The sequence below is a fragment of the Oncorhynchus kisutch genome, linkage group LG12 (assembly GCF_002021735.2).
Source record: "Oncorhynchus kisutch isolate 150728-3 linkage group LG12, Okis_V2, whole genome shotgun sequence".
Lineage (NCBI taxonomy): Eukaryota > Metazoa > Chordata > Actinopteri > Salmoniformes > Salmonidae > Oncorhynchus > Oncorhynchus kisutch.
This window is the reverse complement of record NC_034185.2, coordinates 13,041,344-13,056,435: the sequence shown is the minus strand read 5'-3', so window position 1 is coordinate 13,056,435 and position 15,092 is coordinate 13,041,344. Positions and strand designations below refer to the sequence as shown.

At 43.0% G+C, this 15,092-nt stretch overlaps 1 protein-coding gene across 4 annotated transcripts; it reads right to left on the bottom strand.

Annotated features, from left to right (window-relative positions):
- Positions 1-935: 935 nt before the first annotated feature.
- Positions 936-14,934, bottom strand: efhc1 (EF-hand domain (C-terminal) containing 1). Of its 4 annotated transcripts, none has more exons than XM_031836911.1 (12): positions 14,705-14,934; positions 13,995-14,045; positions 13,619-13,837; positions 13,254-13,403; positions 10,578-10,715; positions 7,452-7,601; positions 6,395-6,587; positions 3,366-3,592; positions 3,021-3,158; positions 2,554-2,767; positions 2,041-2,199; positions 936-1,255 (listed from the first exon to the last, which is right to left on the bottom strand). In XM_031836911.1, exons 1-12 carry the CDS (start codon positions 14,765-14,767, stop codon positions 1,224-1,226), a joined length of 1,734 nt encoding a protein of 577 aa, XP_031692771.1. In that variant the 5' UTR covers positions 14,768-14,934; the 3' UTR covers positions 936-1,223. The 4 variants fall into 4 exon arrangements, with proteins under 4 accessions (XP_031692771.1, XP_031692772.1, XP_020351778.1 ...); XM_031836912.1 differs by having other exon boundaries at positions 13,619-13,834; XM_020496189.2 differs by lacking the exon at positions 13,995-14,045.
- Between the last annotated feature and the right edge of the window lie 158 nt (positions 14,935-15,092).

Genomic DNA, 15,092 nt, shown 5'->3' with positions numbered 1-15,092 from the left:
ATTGCAGGCCCAAAGGGGCTGTATCTGAACGTTACTAGCTGTCAATTCCCTACTTCCTCCCTTCTTGATTCCTGTCATAGCTCATTGGAGAGAGGGACCATGGATGCTCCCTTCCACTGCACTTTGACTTGAATTGAGGAAGCATGGATTTGGGTCTTTGCAGTATTACATGCCAGCAAGCCTCTTTCCCTATAGGCTGTAAGTAGGCCCTGGCTCACGAAGCTATCTCTGTAGAGTGAGGCAGATTGATGTACAAGTACACCCCCTGGACAGGTGGCACAAAAAAGGACTTAGGAAAATTGCAATTGGCTCAGAACAGGGCAGCAATGCTGGTCCTCTCTCAACACAGAGAGTTGATATTAATGTAAATCTCCCCTGGCTCAAAGTGGAGGAGGGATTGACATGTTGAATGCACCGAGCTGTCGGTCTAAACAACTGGCACACAGCTCGGACACCCATGCATACCCCACAAGAAATGCCAAAAGAGGTCTCTTCAGTCCCCAATTCCCGAATAGACTATAGACGGCGCATGGTACTACATGGAACTCTATTCCACATCTACCTGATGCAAGCATTAAAATTAGATTTAAAAAAACACCTTCTGGAACAGCAGGGACTGAAGCAACACAAACACAATAACATACGAACTATACACACACATGGATTTAATACTGTAGATGTGGTGGAGTAGGGGCCACAGGAACTAATGGGGATCCATAATAAATACAAATCACACCTGCTATGCAAGTGTTTTAATGTCAACAATCTGTTGGTATACTTACATTTCCAAACGGTTAAGTGTTCTCTGTGTGTAATTACAACTAATTGGGGCTTTTTAGCCTTAAAGCCAGCACTCTGACTTGTCTCCACTACAGTGGCGTGGACAGATAGATGGTATAGCCACCACAGAGGACTGAGAGAAGAACACAGCCTAATGAAGTGTTGAAGAGGTATTCTTTATTACAAGGTCATCCATTTTGTCTCAATCTGTATATATTTAACCTTAAACATTGTTTTTGTTGGTGAGCCGTAGAGGGCAGAATGAAATGTTTCATTCTGTCCAGTAGGTGTCAGCCCACTTACAGAGACAGGCATGAGGTCCAGTGTTTTCACAATCACATTTATTTATCATGTGAGCGCAAGGGTGTGCCTAGGCTTTGGTTTCATAATCTGAGGTGGTTGGGAGGGAAGAGGTTCTTGTAGGGGAGCAACACTTCCTCTCATCAAGAAGAGGCTTCCAATCTTTCAATGTCCTCTGAGGAAAGAAGGGAGGAGAGGACTGAGTATACTGTTAGAGGGGGGATGGTTTATATTGTACACTATATATACACAAAAGTATGTGGACACCCCTTCAAATTAGTAGATTCCGCTATTTCAGCCACACCCGTTGCTGACAGGTGTATAAAATCTAGCAGAGTAGAATGGCCTTACTGAAGAGCTCAGTGTTTCAGTCAGTTGGTCACATTTCTGCCCCGCTAGAGCTGCCCCAGTCAGCTGGAAGTGCTGTTATTGTGAAGTGGAGACGCCTAGGAGCAACACAAGCTCCCAGAAACGGGACCGCTGAGTCCTGAAGTGCGTAGCTCGTAAAAATCGTCTGTCCTCGGTTGCAACACTCACTACCAGTGGTTTGTCGAGATCGGTATGGAAGAACCTGACCACAACACCATTGAACACCTTTGGGATGAATTGGAACGCCGACTGCGAGCCAGGCCTAATCGCCCAACCTCACTAATGCTCTTGTGGCTGAATGGGAGCAAGTTCCTGCAGCAATGTTCCAACATCTAGTGTAAAGACTTCCCAGGGGAGTGGAGACTGTTATAGCAGCAAAGGGGGGACCAACTACATATTAATAGCCATGATTTTGGAATGAGATGTTCGACAAGCAGGTGTCCACATACTTTTGGTCATATAGTGTATACAGCGTTTACTATGAATGCAGTCTCCTCTAATGCGGGAACATTGCCTTTAAATTTCAATTGCGCTGTTGAATAGAGCCCTTTGTGTGTCACCATGGCAACACCTGGACACTTATGTCCTTACCTGACTGCGGGTCGGTGTGGGGGTCCACCTCCTGGTCAGCCACGCCCAGCCTCTGTCTCAGGGAGTTCAGGGTGCGAGAGGGGAGTTGATCTGAGATGGACTCCAGGTAATTCAGCACGTAGGGGTCAGCATCGGTCAGTACAAAGCGGTGTCTGAAAACTGAGGGAGGGTAGGAGGGGAAAAGGGACCATAAGAGTTGGATGGTTGTATTAAATGTGAAATTCGGACCTGAGACACTCATGCACTGAGGCAACAGGGTCTATAGAACAATATCACTGCTCTTCACCAGTGAAATACATGTGTTTTTGGTTGGAAGAAGGTTCTGATCCAAATAGACTGAAATGTCAATGAGGCTAAAATTAAACCTGGTCTCAGATCTGCCCCATCAATGACTATAGGAGTTGGCAAGACAGCACAAACAGATCTGGGACTAGACTAAACTTTATAGGAGCTACACTACATCTCCTCCAAGCTAAAACATCTCTGCGAACAGAACAACACTAGGAAGCCTACCCTCCACGGTGTCTCCGATGGCAAAGTCGGCCGGGCCATAGAACTCAGGCTTGTCCACGGTGCAGCCCGGCTTGGGGATGCGTGTCTTTTCCAGGAACTGGCCGCTGATGATGCCGGAGTTGCGCGTGGACTTCTCGAAGATGCTGATCATATCACTGGACAGGAAGTAGGAGAAGATGAAGAGGCGGCCCTCGTCCTGGGGATTCTGGGAGTCCTGTGATAGAGCGAGACGGGATGGAAGAAAATTAAGATGCTGATTGGTTACACTCAAAGGGTGACTGTGAGATGTCAGAACTAGCATGTAAACATGTTTCTCAGGGGTTGTCATGGCCTACTGGGGTTCAGTTTCAACGTCTTGACCAGTGATACTAATTCCAGTCTGAGTAGTGTGAAAAGGGTATTACAGCAACCAGCTTCCCAGAGCCCCAGGTAGACCTCTTTCTCCTAACCCCCCTCCAGCCCCTCACCATCCTGGCAGCGTAGCGCAGAACTTTGTGGTCATTCTCCAGCATCTTCATCAGATCCTTCTTAGGGGGCTCAGGGATCAGAGACAGGCAATTCTGAAGGGAGTCCTCCAGTGAACCAAAACCATTGTAGGGAGGAACCTGTAGAGGGAAAATAGGAGAGGGGATGTATGTGACACAGAAACAGGCAACCTCTCATACAATTGGGACTGACGAACAGATAGAACCACCCACCCACGAGGGAGAGGATATGGGGTGTAGAAGTAGGCATGGGCAGAAAAAAACCACCATCCCTTCCACCCACCCACCAACCAACACTCCCTAACTCCACCAATCCAGTCCTTTCACCTCATGCCTGTCATGCAGCTCTGTGGTCTTCTTAACCACAGGTTTGGGTTTGAGCTCCAGGTCGGGGTGGTTCTTCTGGTAGTAGGTCTTGGTGAACTCGTCACAGTCGTAGAGCAGGAAGCGCCGGCCCATCAGCTGCAGGGTCTCGCCCACCTGGAAGTCCTTGGGCGAGTAGTACTGGTGCACCTCCTGGGGGGACACCTCCAGTACACAGCTAGGGAAGGGCTCTGGAGAGGGGAGGAAGGACATGGGGACTGTTGTATAGTCATTAGGAGGACATGGAGACTGTTGTATAGTCATTAGGAGGACATGGATACTGTTATATAGTCATTAGGAGTACATGGAGACTTTTATAGTCATTAGGGGGACACGGAGACTGTTGTATAGTCATTAGGAGGACATGGGGACTGTTGTATCATCATTAAACACACAGAGACTTATAGTAATTAGGAGGACATGGAGACTGTTATATAGTCAATAAACACATGGAGACTGTTGTATAGTCATTAGGAGGACATGGAAACTGTTGTATAGTAATTAGGAGGACATGGAAACTGTTGTATCATCATTAGGAGGACATGGAGACTGTTGTATAGTCATTAGGAGGACATGGAAACTGTTGTATAGTAATTAGGAGGACATGGAAACTGTTGTATCATCATTAGGAGGACATGGAGACTGTTGTATAGTAATTAGGAGGATATGGAAACTGTTGTATAGTAAGTAAACACATGGAGACTGTTGTATAGTAAGTAAACACATGGAGACTGTTGTATAGTAAGTAAACACATGGAGACTGTTGTATAGTCATTCGGAGGACATGGAGACTGTTGTATAGTCATTAGGAGGACATGGAGACTGCTGTATAGTCATTAGGAGGACATGGATACTTGTATAGTCATTAGGAGGACATGGAGACTGTTGTATAGTCATTAGGAGGACATGGAGACTGTTGTATAGTCATTAGGAGGACATGGAGACTGTTGTATAGTCATTAAACACATGGAGACCGTTGTATAGTCATTAAACACATGGAGACCGTTGTATAGTCATTAAACAAATGGAGACTGTTGTATAGTCATTTGGAGGACATGGAGACTGTTGTATAGTCATTAGGAGGACATGGAGACTGCTGTATAGTCATTAGGAGGACATGGAGACTGTTGTATAGTCATTAGGAGGACATGGAGACTGTTGTATAGTCATTAGGAGGACATGGAGACTGTTGTATAGTCATTAGGAGGACATGGAGACTGTTGTATAGTCATTAAACACATGGAGACGGTTGTATAGTCATTAAACACATGGAGACCGTTGTATAGTCATTAGGAGGACATGGAGACTGTTATATAGTCATTAGGAGGACATGGAGACTGTTGTATAGTCATTAGGAGGATATGGAGACTGTTGTATAGTCATTAGGAGGATATGGAGACTGTTGTATAGTCATTAGGAGGACATGGAGACTGTTGTATAGTCATTAGGAGGATATGGAGACTGTTGTATAGTCATTAGGAGGATATGGAGACTATTGTATAGTCATTAGGAGGATATGGAGAATGTTGTATAGTCATCAAACACAGTTGATAGCTGGAGTGCTGCAGAGATGGTTGTCCTTCTAGAAGGTTCTCCCACCTCCACAGAGGAACTCTAGAGCTCCGTCAGAGTGACCATCGGGTTCTTGGTCACCTCCCTGACCAAGGCCCTTCTCCCCCGATGGTTCAGTTTGGCTGGTTGGCCAGCTCTTGGAAGAGTCTTGGTGGTTCGAAACTTAATTTAAGAATGAGGGAGGCCACTGTGTTCTTGGGAACTTTCAATGCTGCAGAAATGTTTTGGTACCTTTCCCCAGATATGTGTCTCGACACACTCCTGTGTTGAAGCTCTAAGGACAATTCCTTTGACCTCATGGCTTGGTTTTTGCTTTGACATGCACTGTCAACTGTGGGACTTTATATAGACAGGTGTGTGCCTTTCCAAATAATATCCAATCAATTGAATTTACCACAGGTAGACTCAAATCAAGTTGTAGAAACATCTCAAGGATAATCAATGGAAACAGGATGCAGCTGAGCTCAATTTCAAGTCTAATAGCAAAGGGTGTGGATACTGATGTAAATAAAGTGTTTCTGTTTTTACTGTTTATACTTGCAAAAATGTAAAAAACTTGTTTTCGCTTTGTCATTATGGGGTATTTTGTGTAGATTGCTGAGGATTTTGTATTTATTTAATCCATTTTAGAATAAGGCTGTAATGTAACAAAATGTGGAAAAAGTCAAGGGGTCTGAATACTAATAAATAATATATACACTATCATTCAAAAGTTTGGGGTCACTTGTTTTTGAAAGAAAGGTTTCTTTAATCATCACAAGTTTTCAGCTGTGCTAACATAATTGCAAAAGGGTTTTCTAATGATCAATTAGCCTTTTAAAAGTATAAACTTGGATTAGCGAACACAAAGTACCATTGGAACACAGGAGTGATGGTTTCTGATAATGGGCCTCTGTACGCCTATGTAGATATTACATAAAAAAATCATATACAATGCAGAAAATAGTACAATGTAAGAAAAACCATTGAATGAGTAGGTGTGTTCAAACTTTTGACTGGTACTATATATATATATATATATATAGAGAGAATAGTGAAGACATCAAAACTATGAAATAACACATATGGAATCATGTAGTAGCCAAAAAAGTGTTAAACAAATCTAAATATATGTTATATTCTTCAAAGTAGCCCCCCTTTGCCTTGATGACAGCTTTGCACACTTGTAGCATTCTCTCAACCAGCTTCATGAGGAATGCTTTTCCAACCGTCTTGAAGGAGTTTCCACATATGCTGAGCACTTGTTGGCTGCTTTTCTTTCACTAGAAAAATGCTTGCCGACAACAGGCCTTACCTGTTTTGATGTTCGTAGGCTGCAAGGGAAGGGGTCCCAGTCACTGTTGGGCTCTCCCAGCATTAACCCAGTTAGATCACTACACAGAGAAACTAGTGCCGATAGCTAAAATAATTGAGAGACTTACTGCAGGCTGGTTTGATGTTCTTGGGCAGCCTCTGTCTGCGTAGCAGCACAGGGAAGGGGTCCCGGCCACTGTTGGGCTCATGAACCTCTCGGATCTCCACTGAGTCATCCACCAGATAGTACTGGATTGTCACAGGCCTGGCCTCCCCGTACAGAGAGTCAGTGTGGTCCCACAGCGCAAAGAAACGCAGCACCTATTGATACAGATGGCCAGAGGTCAAAGGTTATAGAGAGAATAAGATCCTGCTGAGGTCCTGTTTAGCCATATAAATAGTTAGGTGTGTTTAAACCCATACTAAATCCTTTGAGTCCTTTGCTTAGACTGATTTGAATACAAATCGTGGTAAAATGGTACGTGACTAATCTATAGGAACATTATACTTTCAGTGAGCTCCAAAGGTATTGGGACAGTGACCCATTTGTTGTCGTTTTGAAATGATACAATGACTATGAGGTTGAAGTGTAGACTGTCAGCTTTAATTGGAGGGTATATCAGATAAACTTTTAGAAATTACAGTACTTTTTGTACATAGTCCCCCATTTTACTGGACCAAAAGTATTGGGACAAATTCACTACTGTGTATTAAAGTAGTCAAACGTTTTGTATTTAGTCCCATACTCCTAGTACACAATGACTACATAGAGCTTGTGACTCTACAAACTTGTTGGATGGATTTGCTATTTGTTTAGGTTGTGTTTCAGCTCATTTTGTACCCAATAGAGGGATCAAAATACCCTCAAATGAAAGCTGACAGTCTGTACTTTAACCTCATAGTCGTTGTATCATTTCCAATCCAGTGCTGGAGTACAGAGCCAAAACAATGAAACATTTGTCACTGTCCCAAGACTTTTAGAGGTCACTGTGTATCAATGTAATGCCAATGCTGGAGATCAAATATATTCAGCAAAAGATTTGATGAAGTGCATGGGAGCATTGAATGCAAGGCTGACATAGGAGACGAATGTCAGACAATGACATCGTGCCTCATATCGACCAACAGATAATATCCATATGGGAGGCATGTAGGAGTCAGGGCAACTAAGTACAGCCCGCTCACCTTGCGGTCCATGGTGAGGAACTGATGGAGGCGGTCAAAGACAGATGGGGTGATGTAGGAGCGTCCAGCCTGGGTGCGCCGCTGAATGTACGGGTCGACCGGGGTCGGCTCAGGGTCGTTCAAAACCAGACCCTCGCTCTCCATGAAGTCCTGACCACATGAGACACAGTACAGAGTATCTACTATAGCATAGATACAGATAATAAACATACCACAGAGCTGGAAGTATTCAACATAGAACATGAAAAGTAAAAAAAGGGAAAGTGCTTTTGACAACACAGTGAGGAAAACAAGTCTGTGTGTGATGTGTGTCTAACTGACTATGTGTCACAGTGAGGAAAACAAGTCTGTGTGTGTGATGTGTGTCTAACTGACTATGTGTCACAGTGAGGAAAACAAGTCTGTGTGTGTGATGTGTGTCTAACTGACTATGTGTCACAGTGAGGAAAACAAGTCTGTGTGTGTGATGTGTGTCTAACTGACTATGTGTCACAGTGAGGAAAACAAGTCTGTGTGTGTGATGTGTGTCTAACTGACTATGTGTCACAGTGAGGAAAACAAGTCTGTGTGTGTGATGTGTGTCTAACTGACTATGTGTCACAGTGAGGAAAACAAGTCTGTGTGTGTGATGTGTGTCTAACTGACTGTGTCACAGTGAGGAAAACAAGTCTGTGTGTGTGATGTGTGTCTAACTGACTATGTGTCACAGTGAGGAAAACAAGTCTGTGTGTGTGATGTGTGTCTAACTGACTATGTGTCACAGTGAGGAAAACAAGTCTGTGTGTGTGATGTGTGTCTAACTGACTATGTGTCACAGTGAGGAAAACAAGTCTGTGTGTGTGATGTGTGTCTAACTGACTATGTGTCACAGTGAGGAAAACAAGTCTGTGTGTGAAGTGTGTCTAACTGACTATGTGTCACAGTGAGTGAGATGTGTTTTTCCCGTGTGTATGTGTCACTTTGTGTTTGTGTTTACCTACAGAACCAATCAAAAGTTTGGACACACCAACTCATTCAAGGACTTTTCTTTATTTGTACTATGTTCTACATTGTAGAATAATAGTGAAGACATCAAAACTATGAAATTACACATACAGAATCCTGTAGTAACCAAACAAGTGTTAAACAAATCAAAATGTATTTTATGTTTGAGATTCTTCAAAGTAGCCACTCTTTGCCTTGATGACAGCTTTGCCCACTCTTGGCATTCTCTCAACCAGCTTCAGCTGGAATGCTTTTCCAACAATCTTGAACGAGTTCCCTACAGCACATATGCTGAGCACTTGTTGGCTCCTTTTCCTTCACTCTGTGGTCCAACTCATCCCAAACAATCTCAATTTGGTTTAGGTCGGTTGATTGTGGAGGCCAGGTCATCTGATGCAGCACTCCATCACTCTCCTTCTTGGTCAAATAGCCCTTACACAGCCTGGAGGTGTGTTGGGTCATTGTCCTATTGAAAAACAAATGATAGTCCCTCTAAGCGCAAACCAGATGCGATGGCGTATCGCTGCAGAATGCTGTGGTAGCCATGTTGGTTAAGTGTGCCTTGAATTCTAAATAAATCACTGACAGTGTCACCAGCAAAGCACCCGCACACCATCACACCTCCTCCATGCTTCACGGTGGGAACCACACATGCAGAGATCATCCGTTCACCTACTCTGCCTCTCACAAAGACACGGCGGTTGGAACCAAAAATCTAAATGTTTGACTCATCAGACCAAAGGACAGATTTCCACTGGTCTAATGTCCATTGGTCTAATGTCCATTGCTCATGTTTCTTGGCCCAAGCAAGTCTCTTCTTCTTATTGCTGTCCTTTAGTAGTGGTTTCTTTGCAGCAATTCAACCACTGAGGACTGATTTACACTGTCCCCTCGAAACAGTTGTTGAGATGTGTCTGTTACTTGAACTCTGTGAAGCATTTATTTGGGCTACAATCTGAGGTGCAGATGACTCTAATGAACTTATCCTCTGCAGCAGAGGTAACTCTGGGTCTTCCATTCCTGTGGCGGTCCTCATGAGAGCCAGTTTCATCCTAGCGCTTGATGGTTTTTGCGACTGCACGACTGAGTCCTTGAAATGTTTCCAGATTGACTGACATTCATGTCTTTAAGTAATGATGGCCTGCCATTTCTCATTGCTTATTTGAGCTGTTCTTGCCATAATATGGACTTGGTCTTTTACCAAATAGGGCTTTCTTCTGTATACCACCGCTATCTTGTCACAACACAACTGATTGGTTAAAAGGAAAGAAATTCCACAAATTAACTTTTAACAAGGCACACCTGTTAATTGAAATTCCTTCCAGGTGACTACCTCGTGAAGCTGGTTGAGAGAATGCCAAGAGTGTGCAAAGCTAACCGGTGCCTGTATATAGCCTTGCTACTGTTATATTTCACTGTCTTTTTACTGTTGTTTTATTTCTTTACCTACCTATTGTTCACCTAATACCCTTTTTGCACTATTGGTTAGAGCCTGTAAGTAAACATTTCACTGTGAGTGTTACACCTTACAACTTTGATTTGAATCTGTCATCAAGGCAAAGGGTGGCTACTTTGAAGAATCTGAAATATTAAATATATTTTGTTTTGTTTAACACTTGTTTGGTTACTACATGATTCCATGGGTGTTATCTCATAGTCTTGATGTCTTCACTATTATTCTACAATGTAGAAAATAGTCAAAATAAAGAGAAACCCTTGAATGAGTAGATGTGTCCAAACTTTTGACTGGTACTGTATGTGTTGGTATCCTAGTGTGTGATAGATAATGGGTGTGAGTATGTATCGTATCTATTTACCTGTGTGTAGCTGTCACAGTGTGTGATAGATAATGGGTGTGAGTATGTATCGTATCTATTTACCTGTGTGTAGCTGTCACAGTGTGTGATAGATAATGGGTGTGATGTGTGTATCGTATCTATTTACCTGTGTGTAGCTGTCACAGTGTGTGATAGATAATGGGTGTGATGTGTGTATCGTATCTATTTACCTGTGTGTAGCTGTCACAGTGTGTGATAGATAATGGGTGTGAGGTGTGAGTGTGTATCGTATCTATTTACCTGTGTGTAGCTGTCACAATGTGTGATAGATAATGGGTGTGATGTGTGTATCGTATCTATTTACCTGTGTGTAGCTGTCACAGTGTGTGACGCGGTAGACGGTGCCGTACACTACCAGGTCCATGCCCACGTTGAGATCTTTCCAGTGGTAGTGGTCGCCGCGGTCGTTCTTGGGCAGCCTCTGGCGCTTGATCAGCTTGCCCTGCGGGTCGAGGAAGAAAGGATTCACACATCAAAAATAGACTCAATCATATCTCCTATCAATTTTGTCCTAGAAGAAAACCCCCAACCATCTTCTAAAATCATTATTTAGAATGTTGCAGTGTGTTAGTTCACAGAGCAGCTGTCTTTATGTCGCCCTAAGAACAAATTAAACTTAAAGTGGAACATACAGCGTTTTAACCACGTTGCAGATATGAAACAATAATATCAGTCAAAAATATCAAATTCCCAGTTTATGCTACAAAAGCAACTTTATAAGAGGTTTTAAAAATAGGTTCCATGACGTACACTAAGTTATTTTTGGCAGAATAGATGGATGCAGTTCAATGCATGATTCATATAATTCACCAATACATTTCTTGGTAGTCCAAAACATATTGCTATCAGGTTGTAAATCCCAGCTGGCCTGATACATTGTTTGCTTCCTCCATTTGGGATTCACTGTTTCAGTATTTTCCACAAAAACGGACGAATGTAACTAAGGCTGGGAATGTCAAAACAATCAAGGGCAATGATCACATGGCTAATAGGCTAGCGTATCTATTAATATAGCAACAAGCTAAACACACAGAGCCTAACATTAGCTAAATAGCTGCTATGAGGATGCCATGTCATGTCATTGGAAGAGTGGGTGAGTGGTTGACTTTCCCCACATATCATTCTTTGGTGGCTATACACAGCTAGAGATGTATGAGTCATTTGGTTAGCTAGCAAGAACTTGTCCAGTTAGCAAATTCAATCTGGTGCTCTATCTTTCTATCTACGATTTCAGAGCTCTCTCATCTGTGACAGAGCACAGAATAACTGCTAATTTTACTAACGCTCAACACCTGCTGAATATGACCAGTGTCAGTAAACGCAGGCAAAGAAAGTAATAGTTAGTCACCTTGCTCTAGATAACATGTAAACAGCCTAACCAGCTCTGCTAGGGCAAGTAATATGGTTAGAGTGAGGCGTTCTCTCATTTGTGTCTGGAAGTAGCTAGCTAGCAAGCTAGCCAACTTTAGCCAGTTATCTTTGGGTGCTTGGTTGGGACAAGTGTGCATTGTTGGCAGGCAAGCTGCAGAAAGACGAGTAGACTACAATTCCCCATCGTTTATCAGTGCAATTTTGATGGCCAATTAACTGAAACAGTTTGAGAAGGTTTATCTAATGTTCGTCTGTCAGATATTAGCTCATCTTTCTCCCGCTAGCATTAGTTGTTGACCTTGTTGTTGTTGAGGTGCATAACTGAGGGAGAGAGAGCCAACCTTTTCATGGTTGTTTCAACAATAGGACTGTAAAGTTCCCAAATGTAAGAGGTCTCCCATGATGTTTACATATCTGCAGAAATCCATTCAGGTGTATTTTGTGGCTTTTGGCGAATGCATTCTAATGATCTAAAGTTGTGCTGTTGCATCTGCCTGTAAACACACAGTCCAGTTCAAAGTGAATGATGGCAGGCCCATCTGCCTGTAAACACACAGTCCAGTTCAAAGTGAATGATGGCAGGCCCATCTGCCTGTAAACACACAGTCCAGTTCCAAAGTGAATGACGGCAGGCCCATCTGCCTGTAAACACACAGTCCAGTTCAAAGTGAATGATGACAGGCCCTACTTCCTGTAAACACACAGTCCAGTTCCAAAGTGAATGATGGCAGGCCCTACTTCCTGTAAACACACAGTCCAGTTCCAAAGTGAATGATGACAGGCCCTACTTCCTGTAAACACACAGTCCAGTTCAAAGTGAATGATGGCAGGCCCTACTTCCTGTAAACACACAGTCCAGTTCAAAGTGAATGATGGCAGGCCCTACTGCCTGTAAACACACAGTCCAGTTCAAAGTGAATGATGTCAGGCCCTACTGCCTGTAAACACACAGTCCAGTTCAAAGTGAATGATGGCAGGCCTGTGTGCAAATGGATTGTTTGTATAAAGGCCAATTTGACTTTTCTAGATGCATAATTGAGAGCATCCTGTCGGGCTGTATCACTGCCTGGTACGGCAACTGCACTACTCACAACCGCAGGGAGGTGCGGTCTGCACAGCGCATTACTGGGGGCAAACTACCTTCCCTCCAGGACACCTACACCACCTGATGTCATTGGAAAGCCAAAAAGATAATCAAGGACAACAACCACCCAAGCCACTGCCTGTTCACCCTGCTATCATCCAAAAGGCGAGGTCAGTACAGGTGCATCAAAACGGGGCCCGAGAGACTGAAAAACAGCTTCTGTCTCGTCCTGGACAATGTTTTTATTCGGTTGTATTTACTGCAGTGTCTATTGATGAGTATAAAAGATATGGCCGCTGTTCCCACTCTATATTGCTATAGAATTTTCACAAATGTCTTAGTATATGGAATTCCCAAACATTCTAAGAATTGATAAAAAGTAGAAAATTACCATATCTAAGTGCTCGCTTGTCAGAATCTTTTTTTATAGGTGTTATATTCTTTCTCGGAGGGTGTATATGAACAGATTTTAACAACTTTAAGTGGACGCTAAGATTCTTATCTCCTCTGATCTTCTTTGCCTACCTGTGGTATCCCAGAGTTCTCCACCACCGGTTCTATGATACACATGCTGTCGTCCTCCAGGTAGTAGTAAAGGACCACAGGGCGCACGCGGTAACCCTCCTGGGGCGAGTGCAGCACCTCCTGCTGGAAGTAGCCATAGAAGCGCAGCACCTAGAAGAGAGGAAATGGGAGTGGGTGAGGGGAGGAGAGAGTGAAAAGGAGGAGAGGCGAGGGAGGAGAGAGGGGAGAAGAGGGATGAGAGGGAGAAAGCAAGGGGAGAGGACAGATCAGTGTATTCCTCTGCCTGGACACTGTTCTGTAAAAGATAAAAAAGAAGATAATGATAGAATTTCATGGTTCCCCAGCCTGAGACTATTGTAGCCTACCTTCTTGTCATAAGCGACATGAGCAGGGATGACGTCCAGAGCTGGGCTGTAGTGGGTGGTCCCATAGGTGAGAGCAGTCTGATTGGAAAACTGGTTGATCTCACTCTGGGTCAGCTCACTGGACAGGAGAGGGGCTTGTCCAATGCCAACCTTGGGCCGGTGCGGCAGGGCATAGCCATTCTTATAGGACAGGGTTTGAGGACGATGGTGAGCTGACTTCTAGGCAGAAATATATATACATTTTTTAAGTGTTAAGGGAGGTATCAAGGATGTGGTCAGTACAGCATTGATAATCAGGAAAATATCAATGTTGTCTAGGTGAGATTAATAGGTCTGTTCATTGGAATAATGCACTTCTCCTCCACTACTACCGTACGAATATAGTTGAAGAATCCACCATATGCCCTGGACCAGAACTAGTCCGTTTCTATGAATTGAGGATAAGCAGAATTTCACAGGTAAATCATCAGAAAAAGCAGTGAAATCAAAACCCTTTATAAAAAAGTAGTTTTTGGACTTTTACTTTGACCGTAATGCTCGTCAAAATAGAGGAGTCAAATAATATACTTGGTATGTTGACTTTAGCGGCAGAGGTAGACAGCTAAAATGGTTAGCTATCTACAAATGATTACATTTTATAAAAATTAGCCTCACTCTGTTTGACTGAGTTACATTAGGCTACTTAACTGCAACGTGATACAAATTGCAGTGTAAAACCTGTGCAGTTTATTTCTGCAGTAGCTCGTTTCATGTGTATCACGTTGCAGTTAAGTAGCCTAATGTAAATCAGAGTAATGCTAATAAAAAAAAACTTGAATCATATGTAGATAGCGAAGAATTCGATTAACTAGTTGACAAAATAGGACAAATTGCACTTTTATGCTATAGCCATTTGTCATTTCACACTGCCTGAGCCACATTCCAAAGCATGAGCCTGATGGATAATAACTTTGTTGTAATCGAACACCGACGGAAACTTTTGTAGCAAACTATTCAAGTGTAGCTTTCAACGTGATACATTAAAAAGTCAGATACATTGTTGCAGGTTTACTTGACCTGGCTCAAAAAGAAACTAAATGACCTTACCGTAACATCCCGAAAGGTGTTTCCTGGCAAAAATGGCAAGCCATGTCCCGTGTTGATCGACATAGCTTGTAAATACTCAAACGGTCAAATAAGTATTTTGAACATAGAAATAATGGACAAATACTGAACAGAAACTATAAAGGTTTAGCTATCAGGCAATTAAATATTATTTATAGTGTAACTGTGGTTTAAATTAGGCCGAGGTGACCAAGGAAACAGGACAGTATCAGTTGTCATGGGGAAATATAAACAAAACGTCACTCAAGGAAAATACGCGAAATTCGCATGTCTCGCCGCCAGATGGCGCGCAATCTTCATCATACACAACAGTAATAATGGGAATGAAATATTTGTGGTAGATTCACATAGGTACAAAATAAAACAACCA

Bases quoted from the DNA above. Each gene is read 5' to 3' on its own strand.
- efhc1 (XM_031836911.1), bottom strand. From the start codon at position 14,767: ATGTCGATCAACACGGGACATGGCTTGCCATTTTTGCCAGGAAACACC. The intron at 3,159-3,365 runs GTGAAAGGACTG...TTCCCTCTACAG, and splicing joins AGCTGCATGACAGGCATGAG to GTTCCTCCCTACAATGGTTT. The intron at 2,768-3,020 runs GTGAGGGGCTGG...GCTCTATCACAG, and splicing joins TGCGCTACGCTGCCAGGATG to GACTCCCAGAATCCCCAGGA.